Source organism: Neodiprion lecontei, chromosome 5 (assembly GCF_021901455.1).
Source record: "Neodiprion lecontei isolate iyNeoLeco1 chromosome 5, iyNeoLeco1.1, whole genome shotgun sequence".
NCBI lineage: Eukaryota > Metazoa > Arthropoda > Insecta > Hymenoptera > Diprionidae > Neodiprion > Neodiprion lecontei.
Window position 1 is genome coordinate 16,612,412 of NC_060264.1, and position 22,866 is coordinate 16,635,277.

The 22,866-nt window shown below is 36.3% G+C and overlaps 1 protein-coding gene and 1 long non-coding RNA gene across 5 annotated transcripts; one reads left to right on the forward strand and one right to left on the reverse strand.

Moving 5' to 3' along the window:
- Positions 1 to 444: 444 nt before the first annotated feature.
- On the reverse strand, positions 445 to 22,025 carry LOC107223620. 2 transcript variants are annotated; one of them, XM_046740032.1, is made up of 5 exons: positions 20,895 to 22,025; positions 20,611 to 20,813; positions 4,450 to 4,589; positions 4,041 to 4,370; positions 445 to 780 (listed from the first exon to the last, which is right to left on the reverse strand). In XM_046740032.1, exons 1-5 carry the CDS (start codon positions 21,257 to 21,259, stop codon positions 634 to 636), a joined length of 1,185 nt encoding a protein of 394 aa, XP_046595988.1. In that variant the 5' UTR covers positions 21,260 to 22,025; the 3' UTR covers positions 445 to 633. The 2 variants fall into 2 exon arrangements, with proteins under 2 accessions (XP_046595988.1, XP_015518842.1); XM_015663356.2 differs by lacking the exon at positions 445 to 780 and having other exon boundaries at positions 812 to 4,370; positions 20,895 to 22,021.
- Positions 14,773 to 19,933, forward strand: LOC124294524. Of its 3 annotated transcripts, none has more exons than XR_006904409.1 (4): positions 14,773 to 15,034; positions 15,103 to 15,361; positions 15,500 to 15,619; positions 16,164 to 19,933. It is a non-coding gene; the product is annotated as an uncharacterized LOC124294524 (long non-coding RNA). The 3 variants fall into 3 exon arrangements; XR_006904410.1 differs by having other exon boundaries at positions 14,778 to 15,024; positions 15,103 to 15,258; XR_006904408.1 differs by having other exon boundaries at positions 14,782 to 15,034; positions 15,103 to 15,258.
- Positions 22,026 to 22,866: the final 841 nt, after the last annotated feature.

Consider the following 22,866-nt stretch of genomic DNA (forward strand, 5'->3'; position numbering starts at 1 on the left):
TATTGGGCACCATTCGGGACTTAAAATTTCTGTTAGTATCTGTTCTCATATTTGTTATTCGAGTTTATTAGATTCGGAATTCTGGCTACTCTGATTTTTGGTTTTTCTGATTTCTTACCCCCACCCCTATCGATCGGCCATGTTGGATCCGCCATTTTAAATTTTACAAATTTGACTTCAGATTTGTGGTCAGCGACCTCGAAAACATAAAATTTCGAAATTTCGTTAAAGTCTCAACCTTGGTGTACTTTTGCCGACTTTTTCGGTGATTCCAACCACTGTGCAGCACCAAATAATTAAATCCAACAATTATATTGTAATTCATAGAATGTATGGGATAGGTGAGATAATAAAAGTTCGGTATTTGTATTACAGATGTAAATAATATAATGTTAATTGTTAATTAAAATTCTTAATAATTATACAACAACCAACTGTATATTATTTACATCAGTATTTCTTATACCAGACTACATACTTAAAATAATCAGTATACCCTTCATAAGCTGCATGTATAACAAAAAACAGATTATCGAATTTATTTATATTTTAATAGCAACTTCGATTGGTGATTTCGATTCATAACTATAATATTTGTAATATAGAATGAAGGAAAAATGTATATACGGGTAACTATTGCTGCCGCCGCTCATTACGATGTCTATGAGCAGCAACTCTCACTGCTTTAATTCTGTCGCTCCCACGACGAAGCCAGTCAGCGATCCTTTCTTCAACGCTTTTGATTTTTGTTCCCTCAAATGCGTCACTCACGCGTAATATCTGAGAAAGTTTATGAATACACATTATTAGGGTGGTCCTTATTTGGGGTGCTGATGAATTTCGACAAGTGCGCCCCCTAGACACGTTCGAAATAAATGAAAAAAAAATGTGTGCGAAAACGGAGCGCTGTAGTCCAATTAGAAGACGTGCCTCTAAGCTCGTTTTGTTTTTCATTTGAATAACATGGAATTTTTAGACTACTTCAATCATTATGTTTTAAAAAATTCTTTTTTCACATAAATCTGTTGTTCATGGGTACGACTACGCGTGTATTTTTCCACAAGTCGTTATCACAACCTTTACGCCCCCCCATCCCCCTGATATTATACACGACGGCAAATTGATCAACGTGAGAATACCTCTTTTTAGCCGCTTGGTGCTTGGCAGTATTTCACCAATTAAAAGGCAGTCTTATCTACGTCATAAGTTTGTAAAAAAAAATAATTGTACATGTGGGAAAAAATATGTATTTCAATTAGTGTATTTCAAAACACATCGTTTATACTTTATACTTTTTTAAAAAGTAATAATTAAAATTAAAATTTTTTGATCGCCGTCTGTTTTTTTGGATCGGGAAAGATTTTACGATATTCCGAGATCCATGAACAACAGATTTATGTGAAAAAAGAATTTTTTGCGTTCATGGGGACAACTCAAAAACATAATGACTGAAGTAGTCTGAAAATTCCATGTTATTCAAATGAAAAACAAAACGAGCTTATAGGCACATCTTCTAATTGGACTACAGCGCTCCGTTTTCGCACACATTTTTTTAAATTTATTTCAAACGTGTCTAGGGGGCGCACTTGTCGGAATTCGTCAACACCCCAAATAAGGACCACCCTACACATTATTCGTATGATATCCCCACACGTGGTAGCTTTTTCACGTCGAACAGTACAACAAAAAGTTTTAACAAATAAAAAGTACGTTTATATATGAGAGGTAAATTTTGAAATTTTTGGCGTCCCTTTGTCTCCGAGGGTCCAAACGACTCGTACAATGTCCTAGCATCCGACGGAAGCTCAGGGTGACTGAATTTCTGCAACCCTACCAAAAGATCATTCGTAACGGATTGAAGTAGCTTGTTTTGGATTGTCCAATAGGCAAGAGAAATTTTAAGATCACTATTTGGATAATTGATAGTCAATTGAGCTGGGAACTCCATACGAATGCCAGTGTCAATCGAGGTTGGTGGCCTCTCACCGACTAAAAAATAAACGTGTGCCTTGAATTGCCTGAACCTAAGCTATAACCTAAACGTATAAATACTTATATACTTATAAATATAGAAAAAAGGCGATGATCATAGAAATTATACAATACTTACGTCGATAGTATTATGCCACTTAAACGAGATATTTAGTTGGCATGAATAGTACTTTTTCTCTCCAAATCAGACAATGTTTTGCTGTATTAATATATTTATAGCGGTTTGCTAACGTTTGCGTGTAGAGAATTTTTAGTCATCTCTTCAATGGCATTTATTGTTAAATAAACTGTTGTAAGTATCCCGCCAAAATGGGATATAGCATATAGCTGGCAGAATAGCGCTGTCAAAAGATACTTTCTAGGCAACTTTAATACTCATAAATTAGTTCACGATAAATTAATAACTTTCTGATGACTTCAAAAATCCATCTATTGGACGAAATAAGATTTCGGACAACAGATTCCCTCATTACTTAAGAAACCATAAAACACTACCGTTAAGGCAACAGCAGAACAGATGTCGATTTAAAGGCGTGCAGTAGTTATCTTACGGTAATGTCCGACAGGCAACCTCAAACCGATGATTTAAAGTTACCGATAAGACATTATTGCTACTGGAGTAGGCTCCTTCCTGGTAGATTTCATGCACGCTTTGACTTGGTCACAGTAGGATTGGTTAGGATGTCGCAACCATCATAGCGATAAGATGACTAACTAACGTTATCTACATGGAGTCACAATTGTCAGCTTATAGATACCTAATTATACATGTACTACCTTGGGTTACGAAATGTTATCTCAAAAAACATATCTTCATGGCATCCTTCGAACAATAACATATAGACACTTCCAAATTGTGATATACGTACGTTTAGACAACTATTAACCCAACTCGTTTAGTTATGGTGACTTTTTCAGTAACTATAATATATTCAATGATAACAATACGTTCCATCTTCGAGGTGCCTTTTTGTTCACAAATTTGAAAGTCGGAAAGGTAACTTTTGAAATGCATCGTATAGACGTCTGTTAAACATTTGTGTTACTTGGGTTCATTCATCCAATACCGGTAAAAAAATATATTTTGAATTTCAACAGCATTATCGGTTTGTAAAGCGATGTAACCTTTTAAATTTAATTACCAATAATCTGAAGATGCAATTCAGCAAAACTGCAGTATAACGAATTTTGGACAAATGATAGTTTTGGATGATATATAATAAGCGGGTCAACGAAAAACGGCAACGGGTAGTACAGAAATATTTGAAATGCGTATCTCGCTTATTCAAATTTGGATGAAACTTTCGGTTAGTAAAAAATTGCTCGATAAACATCAGAGTAATAATGTCACCAGGTAGATCACAAATTTGCATGAATTGAAACAATTTCTCAGGTACAAATGTATTGTCACATTTAATACGATATAAAAACTTGTTACACGTCGTCACATTTTGAGGTATAATAATATGCATATCAATACGAAGGAGATAAAATCAGGTGACATAAACTCGCCGTTTTTTGGGTTTCAGTAAAACTTGGTAAACCGTTGTAGATATGATGCAGAGTCCCATGCTACCAAATATTGCATAAAATATATAGTAGTACCAAAATCCGTCCCACTCGGCGTGAAAGTACCATACAGTTGTAAAGCATGTATTTTGTATCATAACAAATGTGTAGTAAGCAAATAACCACTTATCAGCATATTTGAATTTAATTTTATACTCTATTACAGCGACAATGTAAACCAAGCCTAACCAAAGATTTATGAAAAATGTTGCAGCCGTGTAGTCCTTGGCGAGGTAAAATAAATGAGCTAGCATAATGAGGTAGTGGACACCCAGCACCGCAAACAATGTCCCAGGATAAAATTCGTAAAACACAGCTATGGAAAATATACGAGGCGCGATGAATAAAAACCACCATAGAGAACCTATTGCTCTGCCCATAGGATCGTCTTCGTCTAGACCTTTTTGTGAATATCTTCTTTGGGGTAGTTTCAAACTCGTAGATTTATTAAGGCCAATACCCGTTGCATCTGTACTCACTGGCCTGATCAACGACTCGTGTCCATAATTTTTATCCTCGTTTTTTGGTACGGAATCTGGCCGAGGTGGAGCCGGCATTTTAGGTACTTCTAGAGGCGTAACAATGGTAACACCTCTCAAAGGTGTAGGAGGAGGTGTGACGTGTGCATTTTTTGGAGGTAAGGGTGGTGTCGTAGATATCTGTCGAGTCAAAAGTCGATCATCAGGAATTGACTCCCTAGTGTCTGTTTCTGTTGTGTTTTCGGCAGCGTTAAGAACTTCAGTCTTCCCATCTGTTTCTAATAACGTTGTCGATTCCATAGGTTCTTGGTTTGCAAAGTCTCGAAGCTCCTACGATTTGAGAAAACAGACAATTAGAGTAATAAATTAGTCTAATAGAGAATCTTCCATTATTTCATTTCTTGTTTACCTGCTCACGGTACTTCTTCAGCCACATTGCCCACATTAATTTCCTACCATTTATTCTTTGGCTCTCAAACCTTTGGAAAGACATTGTTTGAATGGAGAGCACCACGATTGACATGAAAATGCTCAATATTTGCACCACGACTGTAACAGAAATTAAGATGGCCATGAAGGGAAAGAAAAATAAATTCATTGATGATGTGAAGAACAGGTAGAGGAAGTGCGGGTACCTCGAACGCTCGGTATATCCTCAGACACTTGAAGTATGCAACGATAGAGACAAAAATATAAACAAAGCGACACATCTCAACTTGTCTATACGCATTACGCACACGCTAAGACGGGTCGCTTTGTTTACGCTATTGACTATTGTTGCATACTTCAAGTGTCCGAGGATACCCGCCGTCCGCGGCTACCTACACTTCCCCTATTGTTGCACGACTGATATTGCAATCATCGATGCAAAATCGTCATATCAATCGTCACCTTTCGGCTTAAGTTACATGCAGTACAAACTGTTATGCAAGTTGAACTAGCTTTTAACCCTTATGACGATAAGTAGTACTTGCTACTTCATACTACATGACCGTGGTCATTATACCGTGTGTCGACGAGGACAGTGCGCACCTTATGCGCGTGCGTCAAGTCCTTCGAATTTTATTGGCCGACAGTTACCGCCTGATTAAGCAGCCGACGCAATGCCAATCGCGAATATCCCTAGGGAGCTCACCGTGACCTGTGGGCAACTGCTGTCGGTGTTGGTACGAAAAATCGAAGAACCGAAGTATAATAAATCAGATGCACGTTAATCGTGTCAATCAAATCGTCGGATTTCTTCAACGGTCAATTTATCACTGTAATCAGAAAGTCATTAGTAACAAAATACTAGACCAAAACTTCGCGCTTCCCTTGTGAACATAACCTCTTCCGAGTTCCTGACAGTCGCCATTGGCATTGCGTCGGCTGCTCAATCATGCGGTAATTGTAAGCCAGTAAGATTCAAACGACTTGACGCACGTGCATAAGGTGCGCACTTTCCTCATGGACACACGGTAAAATAAAAAGATTAGCGGATGTGAACACTGATGTGTCGACAACACGATTCGGCGTTACAACATTTTTTCACACATCATAAGCTAATATTAAATTAAAAAAAAAACAATACGTCTATGCCTAGAACGGAAGAAAAATAGCACTCACAATCAGCTGGAGTAACGACAAGCTGATCATATTTCCTGACACTACAGAGACATTCCCATTTTTCCGTTAGTTGAATAACAATTCTCATTTAACAGATACATCTATCCAATTGTTATGTGTACTTTCAAACCGTAATTGCTTGATGTATAATTTTTTCCACGTTTCTTAACCCAATTCTCGACGGGAAAAATGTCCGGGTATTGAGGGGTAATATCACTGTAAGAACTAAAGAAAAGTGCTTTTTTGATCACTTTTTTTGGATGGAAGAATAAGATAATAATATTTAAGGAAGTTATTAGGCATATATTTAAGTATAATACAAAAAATTAATATCCGCAAATATTCAACAATGGCGATACTAGAGCCATTTTCGTAAGACACATTGAATTCTGTGGCACGTAGAATAATTGGTCCTAATATGAATTTAGAAAAAAAACTGCCTAATCTACATGTACTAAAAATATTGATTTTTGTGTAATTGGTGTGTATTTGAATGAGAATGTTCAATTTTCGACCACAGAAAAGGCACTTATTGATTAATAAATAATGTTTAAATTAACTTATTGAAAATCCCTCACGTATTTGGGTAGCTATTAATATGTAGATTCAGGGTGGCCACCCGTCTGGAAAACCGGGAAAACCGGGAAATGTCAGGGAATTTTGTATGTCAGAGAAAAGTCAGGGAAATGTCAGGGAATTTTTTGGTTGGTCAGGGACTTTTTATAGAACTCACGGATTTCAAAAGCCTTGTCCATAAAATTGAGATGCTATCACCGCATCATCACAATTTTTCTTCTCTTCTTATTGACGATTATAAGCTTAGTTGTCGATTGTCACATGAATTCAGTAGTACGAGCAGACATCGGTTTGATTTATCTATGGCCGTCACTGCGTGTGGAGACGCACGTTCACCGACGCCTAATAGTCTAGAAAAAACGAAGCCTCAATTTTTTGGCGATAACTCAAAAAGTAAAAGCGCTAGCGAAAATTTTAAAAAGATTCTTAAAGAGGAGGAAATTTCCAATAAAAAAATACAAGCACCCGGAATTCTATCTTCAGTATTAGTAATTTTAATTTAACGCTGAACATAGGGCTCTGCGCAACTGTTACGGCATAGACGCGCCGCGTCTAGACAGTACACCGCATAAGATAATTGTTTTGCTGTATTAGATATCAATTTAAAAATTTGGATAAATTGTGGTGTATTCTTAACACTTAAAAGAAAAATGTCCCGTTGGAAAAAAATTTGTAAGTTTATTTTTCAAAAAGTTACACATTCGTTAATTAGTCATAATTCTTCGAACCTCGATTTTCGTTGCAAACAGCATAAATGTTCAAATAATAGCTCTAAAAATATTTCGCTTCTTGGAGCCCCTTCTTAAATATATACTTAACACGACCACAGAAATGGAAATTTTCATTTTTTGTCAACTTTCAAAAATCATAATGAACGGAATAAACAACTTTTAAAAACTTTTATAACTTTCATATATTTGGCCATACTTTACCTAGGTTACTATAGTTTTTAGTGATTTCTGCACAAATTGTTCATCAAAATGTTGGGGAAAAATAATGATTTTAGACAGGGAAAACCGGGAAATGTCAAGGAATTCCGTGAGCGGCATTGAGTGGCCACCCTGAGATTGAGTGCTTATTTTTTTTTTTTACAAATTTAAATTTGCACCAGGTACCATGTGGTGCCGCATGTCTTGCGAGAATGGCTCCAGTGAGGCCATTTCTGAATATTTGTTGGTGATAATTTTTTGTATCATGTCATCATCTTGTTTTTCCCGCCTTCCCAAAAAAATGGTGCACTTTTTAGGTTGTTATAGTGGTGTTACTCCTTAACACTGAGCAACTCCTGTTCATAGAAACCGCCAGCGATAGGTTCATTCTGGTAGTCTTTGAGTTTGTACGTTACTAGGGTGGTATTTGCTATTTGACTGATCATGAATGTTTCTGGCGTCGAATTGGGAGTACAACCTTTCTCGAAAACGTTTTTCAATTTTCTGATTCATAATTTATCACCAGTTTTAAACACTGACGATTTGGTAGGTACCGCTTGAAGCCCCCCGTACGCTTGACGTAATAATAGCCTTTCGTTCACACTGATGACATACTTTGGTTTCATTCGTATTTTTCAGATTTTTAATATTGTGAATGCATAAAATAGAAGTACTCGCTGAAAATCGACTTCTCTAATTCTTCATTTGTGAATTATATCTTTAACGGATAGAAGTGATTCATTCGGAAATGAACATTCACTGCATCACAATTCAGAAATTAACTGGTAGATATTAATTGAATAATCAGAATCTTCTAGCTTTTTCTGAAATATCATCGTAAAAACGGAATGAATCCTAAAAAAATGTTCAATGTGATTTGTTTGAATAAAAAATCAACCTACACGAAAATTTTGGTGAAATGTGTTACAGGTTGATTTATAAACAACACATTCGTCCTAAGAAAACCCGTTTTCTCAACTCTATTCGTTTATGAATGATGGAAGCTGAACAATTTCATGAAAGAACTTCCAGGAGCATGTAAAGTACGCAAGTTCGAATTTTTTAATATCCTATTTTCAGGTAAAATATCTAGGGCAAATGTGTTCATAAGCCGCCACCTTCCCCCACCCCCCTAGATCCTGCGCTGTCAGCTGCCGTCCAAACACGTCGACCCTTATCTCGCATATGATTGAAAAAGCGATGAGTTTGCTAATAGGTAATTCTCGCTTCCCGAAATTCTTGGAGAATCGACATTATTTCGTTGCTGTAACTTGTATTTCCAATTGGTTGAGATGCCATAAGCAAGCGATGACGTTCTACTGACTCGTTGGCGTCGTTCCAGAAAATATAATGTGTTTTGACACATGGTCAAGTAATCCAAGTCTGAGGTAGCAAAACAGCGTTGCCCGTACGCTTCAACGTCTGTGACAATACATCTTTGCCTGCTTCGAAATATTGGGCAGCGCTGCAATCAAATTCATACTTGAATTTTGAGTTACGAGCGTTTTGGATAGGCTCATTGGCGCTGTAGTATTTTCTATGAACATTGGTCGCGAGGATATTTTTGTATTTCTCCTTGTCGTCGGAGGTAACGTGAGCGCTATCCGGCATCTTTTTAAACAACAACTCCAACAGTACCTTGGTTTCTGAATACCACATATCGCCTATGGGAATGCATCCATGCTCAAAGCGTATCGGTGAGTCACCAACTATCAGTCCGGCAGTAGAAAGATCCTGCACCCCGTACACAATGTCCAAATCGTTCTATTTTTGTTTATCGTCAAACATCTCAAGAGATTCATCTTCTAATTCCATGAATGATTCTATGAAAGTTTCATCCTCTTCGTCTTCTGCAGCAGTTTCATAAGAATCTGCTGCATCAGATTCGATTTCGTTCTTCTGCTCATATTTCATTTCATCTTTCATTTCTTCCAACACTTCTTTGACTGTTTGTTTACCTAAATCCCAAGAATTCGTTGTCGCAATGTAATGGGAAACAAGTTGAAGCCTGCAATGGAGATTTTACTGAGCAGTGTAATTTCATATGTCTATATGATACATTTTCGATCTGAAGAGCAAGTCAAATTTGACGCAGACCTCTCGACAGCCATGTCGAAACTAGTCTGACGATCCCAAGAACTGTTAGTCTTCCTAGATTCCGAGAATCCGTAGTTGCAATCTAATGGTAAACAAGTTGAAACGTTCAAAGGTGATTTTACTCAGTCAGTGACATCATCGAAATTCCTAAGGAACAATTAGCAACCCATTGGAGGCAGGTATTTGGGGCCGAATGTGTGTCGTCATCGTCGAGAAACTTCTTACATGCGCTTATTCTGAGCGAACATGCTGCGAGTGATTACGGGGTTGAGCGGACTCGTACAAAGGATACAAAATAATGAAACCTGATACCTTTATCAACACTACAGATGTCGAAAACGACTCATTACCCCCGCCTCGCCTGCCAAGTACGTATGCACATTCTACCTACATAAATTTCAAATTTCTCGCCGTTGCGCATGCGCGGTAGGTCGATTTGGGGACTACGAAGATTGTGGTGGCCCCGAACGCGGCTAGCCTAAGTACTGATGATATTGTAATTGATATCTAATCTGGTGGCTAAAAACCAATAAACTTTATTCCCCATCACAGTTCGGTTTCCAGAAGGATAAATCTTGCGCAGATAATCTCGCGATCCTGACTACTTCTATGTAACAATGTTTTCGTAGAAAGGCAAGCCTCTCAGCTCTTTTTTTTGATGTGAAAAGCGCATTCAATGAGGTAGTAGCACAAATGTACCGGAGAATCTTAAGTCTTTGAAACGACTTAAAAAATATAATCAGTTCATAAAAAATCTTAATTTTTTTTCGCAATATTTGCGTTTGGATTCCAAAGATCGTAAATCTTGTGTTGTAACTAAAGGCTTATCCCTAGGAAGTGTGTTAAGTCCCATTTTATACGTAATCTGTGCAAGACAAATTCTACTATCGTACAGAATGATGTAGAGAATCAGCAATTCCCTGATGATATCTCTCTATTTATTAAAAATAAAAATGTAGCCAATGCTATGATAAACTTACAACTCGCGGTTAACAATCTTGTTGCATATTTAGAAAAAACAGATCTAGAACTTGTTCCAGATAAATGCCAATTGGTCATTTTCAACACAAATAACATTAAAGTAAATCAACACAATCAAAATTGGCAGCACTACAGTCTCACCCTCTAATAAGGCTAAATTTCTAGGAACGGTTTTGAACAGAAAACTCAATCCGCGAGAGCACATCAACTATATCAATACTAAATGTAATATTACTGTTTGAATTCTCAGTTGCCTGCGGAAAACTTGATGGAGAGCCGATCCTAAAATGATGTTCCTTTTGTGTAAATCACTTACTATGTTCCGACGGGAACTGCACTTTCTTAATTTCTCCGTACCCAGATACACTTTTTGGCAAGATACAATAGATTCAAAACACTTCGTTAATAATTTGTATGGGATATAGACACAATACCCCTATTAATTTATTTGCAGGGGAGTCAAAAGTCCCTTACTTAAAATACAAAATTAGTTATTTATGCTTTGAATATGGATTAAATTCATGTCTTATAATAAAAAAAATCGTATTGTTAAAATCTCGAAGCCATTCATGGCCTATATGTTAATTTTCTTTTTGAAAACAATTATGCAAAACCACTAATTTTTGATTCTTATAAAAAAATATGGTTTCACAATGAACTTATCAAACAGTTTGATATGTTTTCTAAAGGACTCCGCAGAATCCTCATAGAAAGTGGGTCCGGATCTAATTGTCTGGATGTTCAATATGTTATAGTACTGTTACGGTTTCCCCCTTCGAATATGCATGTATTTATTTAATTAATCAAAATGAAGATCTGATGTTCCCTGACAACGAACGTCTTTTGGAATCAACGAGTAGCTTGTAAATTCCTGAAACAGACTCTAAAAACGACACACGTCTACGTGTACTTTTATCCGAAATAAACCGCCCCAGTCTTTTGAATTCTCCTGATTATTTAATTCGCCCACTTACGTAAGAGTACATATCCTCTCGATCAAAAGTTCTCATGGTCAGAAATCCGAAGAATCAGTAGTTTCTGAGGTATAGGCTTCGAAAAGGGATGTATGGATTTTTGGATATCTACGGATTAAGCGATTTTTACGAATTACAAAGCTTAAGGAAATACCTGACTTAGCCTCCATTTTCTCCACGGAATGCGTAGCGCTCACTTATTGTATGGACTTTATCGATCAGTACACATAACCACAAAGAGTTTCGTATTTTTACTGACTCTGAAAGCGTGCTTAAAGCTCTGAATAATAAAAAAAAAAAATGTAGAATCTGAATTCCCTTGATGACTGATTTGAGAAATAAGTAAGTCTTATTGTTAGCTTAAAATAGACGCAGAGATGGTCCTTATCTGAATCTCGTCGCATATCGAGATACCGAGTAATGAAAACGCGAATCTAGATGCGAAAACTGCTGCTAAGGGTGGTAAACTTTTGAACATTCAATTACCTTCCACAGACCGGACATACAAATATACAACTATTTGTTATGAAGACTATGAACAGCTATTAATCTTAGTAGGTCAAAATAAAGAAGAATGGTACTTTAAGTATTTTCACAATAAAAAAAAAACGAGAAATCGATTAAGATCAAGTTACGTCTTTAAATAATAACTTTCATAGGTGACATATCGTTGCCAGTGATTTACGGAAATGCGGAGAAAGCTGAAATACAATTGAATACGTTTTTTAGCAATGCACATTATATGGGAATGAAAGAATAACTGTGTAAAAAAATCTATGAAAACCCCAATTGTATGGGCTCCTAGCAGCGTTTCTGTCTACAATCAATCAAGGAGAATAACACACCTCCAGATCACAGATTCTATTCAAACATGTAAAGGTGATTATTTGGCCCAAAATATGAGGCCTCTGACGCACAGAACGATCCCACAGGGGTTTTGTCGCTAGACTCATTCAATAATATACCACTGAGGAGCCATTTATCCTCCTCTGCTACGGCTCTAAACTAATTCAACCAACTAGAGTGTATTATCAGAACTTTGTCAGCCGATTTACGAAACTTAATATTTGATGCACAAACTCAACATTTTTTAACTTTGACGCTACAGTAAGGCGTACCACTGTGCAGGAATAACGGGAATCAAGCCGATGTAAAGTTTAGTATCATACTAAAGAGATGTTTTAGCGTGCCTCGGCTAATTATTCAGAAATAAAGTAAACTGAAGAACAACATAATAAAACAGCATTATAATATATAACTTCCAATTACATTGATTCACTTTCGAGATTATTCAGTCATATTATCAGATAATTGTACTGCGTTCGAGATACTCTAAGATGCTTTTTAGCATTTTCAAGCATTGGATACTCTCCACTAAACGCAAGTCATAGCCGATGACTGCAATACACTTGACATATAGTTGAACAATAGATCTCGAACGCTCCAATTTCGCAGTCAGTCCTCATTGCATTCTACGATAGGTGCGTGGGAAAAACAGCATTAACAGGACTAAAGTAAATATCACTGGTGTGGTGTGAAGAAAATACCGGTGTATGTAAACCTGTAACTCTGGAAATAATCACACAGCAGTAATTTCTCTACTCTTACCACTTTTATGATAACGATACTTTTATCATAACCATTTGCACATCAAATAGATTGACTTTCACGATCAATATTTCCGACAGGTTCTACTTACCTAATGCAATGATTGAATGTGTGTGAACTTGGCCCAGCACTTTTCGAAATTAATATTTTTAAAAATTGTGCTGAGTTGTGCTCCTTTTGTGCTCACTTGTGCCGTAAAACTTGATCTCTCAACCTCGACAGTTTTCCAGGAATTTTGAAAAAACTAAATTACGACCAGCCCAGCACTTTTCGAATATCAACTTTTTTCAAATCGTGCTGAATTGTCCTCAATTTGTGCTAACTTGTGCCGTATTTAGTTTCCCCGAAAAAAAAAAATAAAAAAACATTTTAAAAAATAAAAAAAGATTAAAATTCATTACTTTTACTGAGTTGTGCTAGGCCAGGGCTCAAACTTTCGTCTATGACAAAACTCAGTCTCGACAACCTTTACCATTGTAAGAATGAATAATCCCCCGAGCGGTAACCAAAATTTCAAAAATCTCGATAATTTTGAGAAATTCGAAAATCTGCAACTTGTGCCGAATTGTGCTCGATTTGTGCTAACTTGTGCTATTTCAGTTAAAAAAAAAAGTATTTCAAAAATAACTTTACTTTCAGTTTTTTCTGCATTTTTTGTTTCCTTGCATTTGTGCCAAGTTGTCTGGCGAGGGGCCTCAATTTTTTAACAAGACTCGCGGAGACCGAAAGTTGTGAAAAATTCATTATTTCTTTAATGCATTACCGAATGTATTATGCATATTTTTCAATTGATTATAGCGGCTGTTACTAATTAATCAGGTAATGAATAATTGATAGTCAAAATTATATTTCACTAATTCGTTAATGGTTAATGAAATTCAAATCCATGATCCATTAATTATTTATTTAATGGATAATGGAACTTTAATCAAAGTGCAAAAGTTGACAATAAAATACGCTTCAATTTTATTTTATTCGTAGATATTCTGCATCAAAATCTAAATTTTTGAGACTCGTGCGATTGTCGGTAGATAATTTGATCTACTTTTTAAATGCGAACGACAATACTCTTATTTAAGAATTGGCATTCAATAGATATTTATGTAGACCATTTTTTAAAAACTCTCGGACTTTCTGTAGTCGAGCGGGAAGAGGGCCAATTTAGATTTGGAAGAAGTTTGAGTCCTTGGTCTGCAAAACTCAGCAAAAGTAATACATTGCTATTTAAATTTTTCGTTTTTTTTTAGATTAGTAAATTATGTACCGAGGACGTAAAGTGAGTTTTTTAAGCCGAGGAAAAAATTCTATTGTCTAATTGAAATTTTTTTTTTAACCGCATACGACACCAGTAGGTACAAATTGAGCACAACTCAGCACAAGTGAGAAATTTTCGAATTTCTCGAAATTGTCGAGATTTTGGAAATGGTTGTCACTACTCGAGGGATTATTCAATCTTACAGGGGTAATGGCAGACCGAAGCGAGCTTTGTCTTAACCAAAAGATGGAGCCCTTGCCTAACACAACTCAGCACAAGTCATAGATTCTAATTTTTGATTTTTTAAAAATACATTAATTTTTTTTATTTTCGTTCAAATTTCTTTTCGAAACTGAAAACGGCACAAACGACCACAAATCGAGCACAACTCGGCAGAAGTGACAGATTTCCGAACGTCTCAAAATTATCGAGTTTTTTTTTATTGTTGGTAACTGCTAGGGAGATTATTCATTCTTACAAGGGTAAAGGTAGTCCGGAGCAAGTTCTTTCGAAGATAAAAGTTTGAGCCCTGGTCTAGCACAAGTCATAGATTCGACTTTTGGATTTTAAAAAAAAAAAATTATTTTTTTGATTTTTCGTTTTAATTTTTTTTTCGAAACCGAAAACGGCACAAGCCAGCACAAATCGAGCACAACACGGCACAAGTTGCAGACTTTCGAATTTCTCAAAATTATCGACATTTTTGAAATTTTGGTCACTGCTTGGGGGATTATTCATTCTTACAATGGTAAAGGTTGTCCGGAGCGAGTTTCGTCACACATAAAAGTTTGAGCTTTGGCCTAGCACAACTCAGCACATGTCATAGATTCGACTTTTGGATTTAAAAAAAAAGAATCATTTTTTTGATGTTTTGTTTGATTTTTTTTTCAAAAACGAAAACGGCAAAGCGAGCACAATTCGAGGACAACTCAGCACAAGTCGCAGATCTTCGAATAACGGTACGGTAAGGTAAGAAAAGTTTGAGCCTTTCTCTAGCACGCCTCAGTAAAAGTAATAATTTTTTTTTTTTTTTTCAGGGAAACTAAATACGGCACAAGTTAGCACAAATTGAGCACAATTCAGCACGATTTGGAAAAAGTTGATATTCGAAAAGTGCTGGGCTGGTCGTAATTTGGTTTTTTCAAAATTCCTGGAAAACTGTCGAGGTTGAGATATCAAGTTTTACGACACAAGTGAGCACAAAAGGAGCACAACTCAGCACAATTTTTAAAAATATTAATTTCGAAAAGTGCTGGGCCAAGTTCACCCACATAATGATTGATCCTGTTAGCTTGTGTATGTTTGGTTAGGTTATGTTTATCAATCAAACAATTGCGTCTACGTCACAGCTCAATACAAAAATTTTAAGCGCCACAAAATCATCTATAGTGGTAAGCTTGAAAACAAATTTTTACCACTTTCATACGGTTACAGATATCGATCAATAAGAAGTGGTTCTGTGGTTTCTTCCCATAAAAGTATAAGAATACAGCAGAGGAGCTGTAAGCTTTCGTGCAAGCAGAAGTGTCTCCTTACTAGAGAAAGAAAATCAAGGTAACTGTGTAGAGCGTCTAATTGTATGTTATATATGCCGCTAGAGAAAGAAAGGTTTTCGTTCTCTTTCTCTTTGTAATTAGGCGACACGTTCCGAGCCGCCTACCCTCCATCATACTTATATAATACCTCTATGGTTGGCAACTATAGCGTAGTGCATTGGTCGAGATCTGTCGTGATTTGTCAGATACATAGGAGCTTGCTTTCTGATTCTAAATTGGTTGAAATAATTATCTAACCACTCCAGACTGTCCTGTTCCGAACAAAAACAATAAAAATTAATTATAGATCAATAATATTTTGTGGTTATTTCATGATGATTCGTAGTTTCTGTATTCGTCGAGCTGTCGCATAGAAACGGCGAAAGAACATAACCTCTCGAAATTAAACGTTGATATAAGTAAATTAACCAGACCCGGCTAGCATCATTGCATTAGATAAGTATATAATCTTCCGAAAATATTGATTATAAAAATAAATATTTTCAATATGGTTATTTATATAATTTTTCTTAGCGAAATTGATGCTCTGTGATTATTTGCAGGTTTTCGAATGCCACCGGTGAGAAAAGGATTATTGTCTTTATATTGAATGTGCAGTTACTGAGTATGTGGTGTAAACGTTAATAAGGAATTGCGTCAAATTAGAGATGTTCAACATTTATGAATGGAAATGAAAATTTGCGAGAAAAACAACGAAATGCATATGGCACAACCAATTGCCAGCGTCGTAATGAGGGCGTAGAAATAATTCAAGCATGTTTGATACTTGTAAAGGACAATGGCGCAATATTTCAAAGAAATCCGAATCAAACAGACGCAATGCATCTATTAGCATAAGCATCATAAGCATCATAAGCCAGCGTGATACAAAAATTCTCTTCAACTCTATTTTCCTCATTACTGAGTAGTGCGTGTTGGCCTTGCTGTGGCGTCAAAGTTGAAAAATGGTGAGTGTGCGCTTTCAATATTAATTTTGGTAGTTGGCTGACAAAGTTTCAGTAATATACTCGAGTTGGTTGAATTAGTTTAGAGCCGTAGTAGAGGACTGATAAATGGCTCGACAATGTTACATTATTGAATGAGTCAAGCAACTAAAAGCCTATGGATTTATTCTGTGCATCAGGGGCTTCATATTTTGGTCCAAGTAAACACCTTTATAAATTTGAACAGATTCTGTGATCCGAAGGTGTGATATTCTGCTTGTTAGTGTCCGTGTTTATTATTTTGATTTACGCCGCAAGGTGCGCTTATGATGTCGGGATGTGATGTGAAACAAAGAAAAAAGCAGCTTCCGTCTCTTTTTTTTCCAAATGCGGCGCATGCGCCGTCGATCCTAGTTCAGACTACCATCACCACTGATAATTCTGTTCTTTGCAAGACCTATATGTAAGACTGTGCTCCTATGCACGGAACTCTATATACACTGGAATGCGCGCGATGGGAGTGGGGGCCGGTGAGAGCAAGTTAGTTGTTTCATACCTTCCGTACTTGTCGCACACATAACTGCGTTCTGTGCTGCAAATGTAAGTCAGGTGCTTTGACAGATCTTGGAAGTGCATCGAATTTAGATATTATCAGTGCATTATATGTATGTATAAGTCCTTATGAAACCAATGAAAGGGAAGAAAAGTATATAATAGATGTGAGAAGATATAATTCGAAATTGTTTTATTCAGTTCTCAGATATATTACTGTCTAATTATCTTTATACAAATGTAAATACGTGTCTCGGTAATTAATTCATGTTAAACTGGAATAGCTGTTTCATCTAAATAAAATTAATAAAAATATAACCAGGTTCAACTGTCAGCAACAGTTTATGCCGCGCTTGAAGCAAACACCCCAACACACCAGTCATTTGCTCTGACGGTCAATGTTTTATGCGAAATGGTCACCACATATTAGACAAGTGCAGAAGGTATAAAACACAACTATCTCTCTCTTATTGCTGGTCACTGCACTGAACATAGATCCGTGTGATGTAATATACCTATGTATAGATCAGTTTGGGGACTTCTTGTATATCGCGAACCATATGATCAATATTAGAACCATGGCATTCATTTATAGACAGTAAGTGGGAAACCCTCGCGATCAAAAATTTCGATCAGTTTCCAGACCTGTATATAGGACAGGGTCCAAGCCCTACAGAAAGTTCTTAACAAACTGCATCTTGGATTTGGATTATAATGAAAGGTCGAATAAATTGAATCTTCCTTGACTAAAAATGAGAAGAGAAAAAGGCGACCAATTCCAATGGTTTATGCTTCTAACGGGTCACTATGATATGAATCAGAAGGAGTTTTTCAGGCTATCAAGGAACATGCAGCTATGAGACCATCGTCTAAAACTTGAGCGCAGTCCACTTATCAAAAATCATTCATCGAAAAACTTTATTAGTAATAGAGTGGTAGCAGTGTAGAAATCACTTCGAAGTGCGTTTATTGATGCAAGCGCAGTCAATCAATTTAAAAATAGGTTGAATGCTTGTCGCTATATGTGTACTCAAGAAAACTGGATCGGTCGGACAAGCTTTGCAAGTACTGACTATCAATCGAACTCAGTTATAGCTATTATAGCTTGCCAGCTCTTGTACAAGCTATTACAAATTCAGTAACTCGCTTTTGAATCAGGCGAATGGAGCAAAGGATCCGAGGGTTTATTTCGATAGCAGAATGACATTTAACATCTTGACTACGTCGTCTACAATTCTGTTAGGAAGATCAACTTCGTCAAGCAGTTCTCTATATTATTCAAGAATGTTATTACTTTCAGTACCTTATACTATTCACTCATTTTTCCTGATTTGCTTTATAGTTCAATTACCTAGAGGCCCCGGGCCTCTACTGCTCGACGGCAGTATGGAAGAACGGGACATCTCAAATTGTGCTAGAAAAACGTGACATTTCAGATTGCGCCAAAAAAAGGTGACATATGAAATTGTGCTAGAAGATCGTGACATCTCAGATTGTGCCAGAAAAATGTGACATCTCAAATTATACCAGAAGAACGTGATATCTTAAATTGAGAAAGAAGCAGAATGATTGTAGTGAATTGCTCCGACAGATCAATCCTAATTACAATCAAGATTCCTGCTCACCTATTTATAGGCTTTTTGGTTGTGTAACGATAACGCTGATTGGCTGGACATGTATAATTCTACTTTGCCTTCTGTCTCTTGTTAGCCCCGCAAACTATTTTTGTATAATTGGTAGTTGCAAATGTACTCTTTTTTGTTTATTACTTCTAGTTTCCTTTCCCATATACCACTATGTAAACTGTTTTTGCTTTTCTTTTTTTATGAATGTAAAAGGGTGCTTTACCCGTTGAACAATAAATAAATAAATGAATAAATAAATGGCTATCAAGCTATTATACTAGTAAATGATTCTTTGGAACACGTACAGAATACTCAAACACCAAAACTTTTTACAAATTCATTCATTCTACGAAAACAAGGATTATCTTTCGAAATTGAACACATCAGTGAAATGGAAATGTAAGTTTTTAATTTAAGATCGTATATGATTAACCCAATCAGTGTAAGGGGGGGGTCGATTCGATCCAGGTCGGAATCGCAAACCCCCCCTCCTATTCTGAAACTAACCAAGAGGACAGGCGTGCACCCCTACTTCAAGAATCGTACTCTCAAGTAAAAATCTCACATTGAGTTTTGAGTCCCCACCCCCTTTCAGTCAGCCATAGCAAGCGGTCGAAATTCGGTTTGGGTTAATTTAACCGCTGTCCCTACTCTTAACATTTACATTGTGACAGACAATAGTTTATAGTTGAATATATTATTGCATAATTTTTTCTTTTTTTTTTTTTTGTACTTTTTTGTAGAATGTCACTTAATATTATTCAAATTAAATACCGTGTGTACATGATTTAGATTGAAAAATAGCCAGACGCTTTGGGGGATAACTTGTATATTGTGTATATTTTCTACCAAAACCTCCTACATTCCTAAAAAAAATTCATGTATTCATAAAAAAATAAGTGTTCCAATTTCATAAAATTATCTTGTAATATTTTTTTATTGAAAGGCAGTTTTGACCTTTAATTTGCATTTTTACCCATTCCATTTCATACATTGGTCTCTGAATTTTTAATTTTTTAAGAAGACTACGTTTTTTCACGAGTTTATGTACTTATTGTTATTTCTATGATAAATTTAAAAAACATTTTATGGCAAAAGTTCATCATGAAGTAGAAGCCTTAAGCGTGACACATGAATTTTTTCAGGTTTTCAAGAAGATGGTTTCGAGCCATTTTGAGCACGAGGTTGATTCACCTCACCGCCCCGCCCCACTTAAGTGGTGCAAAAAAGACGCTACAGCGATCGGATTAAATCTATATTAATGTATCTTGCTGAATTCCTGCGTATAGTCAAAGAAAAATCAATGTTAAATATATCTGAGGAACCGTTCAGTAATTCAAGTATAACGAGGAACATACTATTTTAACATACATGCTTTTTGTTCTTTGCTTAATATTATTCAACTGAATGATTCTATTGATAATCCAATCCACAAAATTTCAGGTTCATAGTAAAATGACCCACTAAACACAAAACAAAATATTTATTTGAAGTGTGTATATTCATATTTCACAATGAGATTTCATCTTTAAATCATATTTTTTACTGTTTGGCGATGGTTTGGTCGTGATGAGTGTATTTTTATTGATGAACTTAACTTTTTCGCTTAAAAGACGTTTTTCAAGCACTTATTTCACAAGCTAAAACTTTTAAAAACGTGCATTTATCAATCCAACTAGCTTCTGGTAGTATTAAAGAATTTGAAAAAATTTTAAAAACTCTTTTCCATTCAACAAAATGTATTCCCAAAGTTACAGGAATATCAGAACCATCAGATCGAGAACTGTCCTCAGAATTGAAAGAATGCCCCATTTACATTCTCACATGATTCAGTAACTTTGCCAATATGTAAATTCATAACAGACAATAATATAATTTTGAATACATACTTGACTGGTATGACCGCAAAACAGACTGTTGTCTAAAAAGGAGATGAGTCTGAAAGATCGACTGCGGGGCTGCTTGAAACCATGCTTGAAGAAAGAAATACAGTTCGATAGCTGCAGGCTTTGCGGCAATAGTCAGGGTTCTAGTTCTCTCAACACCCGAGAGCATTATCGCATCCACAGCCAACACTATCATACCGGCATACCTAAAAACATGCAACAATCAACTACAACGGGGATTTTAATTTTAGAATTAATCACAGCTTACGTATATTAACGACTTCTACCTGTACAACGCGAAAAGTGGAAACATAAACAACTGGCAAATCTGCAGTATGAACCATGTAATAACTCCTTTCGATATCTTCTCATCTTCGCTCATCCACCAGTCGGGCCTCGATACGGTCAACACAAAATAGGCAATCGCAGGTGCGTACATAATGGCAAGGGTGCAGCTGCCCCATATGGGATTGCTCTCCCTAAAGTGTTGTTCAACAACGACCAGATCAGCTGAGAAATGTACCAAGTAAATCGTGCAGTTTATCAACGTCGGTATCAAGAACACCAAGTAAATCTGTTCTGTTGATCGCAGGGGCATCCGCATGCAGTGAGTTGCCTTGGCCTGGCAAATTGGAGGCTCGTCATTCACCATCTCTGTCACTCCTATGCAATTCCGTATGCGATAACTACTTTCCGCAATCACTTGTCTCTCGTGTTTCTGTCAAGACGTTTTTTGCACTCATCGGTCGAGTACAAAGCATCAGCTGTCTGTTTCACGGTACAAAATTCCCTGGCTACACTTGTTCAGTGCAATTTTATTATCTCAGGTGGATGAGTCAACTGTATAAAGTGAGTAATCATGGAAATTCGTGGCAACTATTACATAGTTGAACTCCAGAAGTTGGAAAAGAACTGATTGACGTTTTTTTTAGAGCCGGTAGCGATCTTGTATCTGCGACTGGCTATACTCCGCGTGTAATTCAAATAAACAAAGAATGTATATTAATAGAAAAGAGTTCTGCAGCACACACATCACACTTTAAATATCAACAATGAGGATACGCAGATTGAATACCAGATATATACAGAAGGCTTGTAGCTCTTTTTGAAAGATACGTTGACATAATTTTTGGTACTAGGAAATAAATAACAGAAGACTGTGAAAATATTTCTTCTACAACGATAAATGCACTTTACTGACACTGTTGTAAAATTATGGTGGTTAGTCAGCTCCTGACAACAAAAAGATAAGTAGATAAGACTCCTACTACAGTGAGATAAGATTTGTGTAGGAACCCACAAGCTGAAAAGGTTCATTGATATGAAAGTTACAATAACGTGAAGATAGCAGCAAGCCATAGCATTGGTGTACAGGTATGGACTATACGTAATTACCACATACAGCAACACTGACATACATGTATAATCACGACCACGAAGCTGACAACGCCTACCATCCCTACCTTCCAATTTCAAGGCCAGCCTTTGGGCATGCCTCAGAATATAGCTCATTGAATCAGTCAGCCTATTCTTCTGATGAAAACAATAGAGTTATTCAACACATATTTCGGTGTCCGCTGGAGGCTTATGACCCGTAAAATACGTTTGCTCTTATAATTCAATTAGTTCAAAAACCACAAAAATCAATCCAAGCACGCCAGAAAACGTCTATCGGAGGAATCAACATTTTTTTTGTCGAGGAAATCAATTAAAACAAATAAGGGGCGGTGAAACAAAATAAAAACTATAAAAACTGTCAAAAAAAAATCACAAACAGTGTAACCAGTATCATAAAGTCACTGAAAAAATTTAAATAGATATAAGGAACTTGCGTTGAAGTCTTTGAAACTTTCTAATGGGAAGGAACTTCCTCGACTGCGGCACAACGAGTTTGGAATTCGATCTACTCGCAAACGAACTCCACAGTATTCATGAAATTTTAACATCAACTTGTTCTTAATAGAACCAATCAGCGAGCTTGTTTTAATTCCTGCCAACATTTTCACCAAAGGTGTAGAATCTCTTTAACTAAGAGCTACGTTGTCATGCTTGTCACAAAAATGATTAATAACATCAAATTGTAATTATTTTTACTTGTTCATATCTCGCAAGTTTTTTAGTGTGTATTGGAATTGTTTTATATGTGGAGCATTGCCTGAGGGATCGATCACAACTAGAACTTGAGATTTTAGATTTCCCCTAGAATTTTTCGTATGAAAGTACAAATCCAAATAGGTCCAAAAATTTTTACCCACCCCA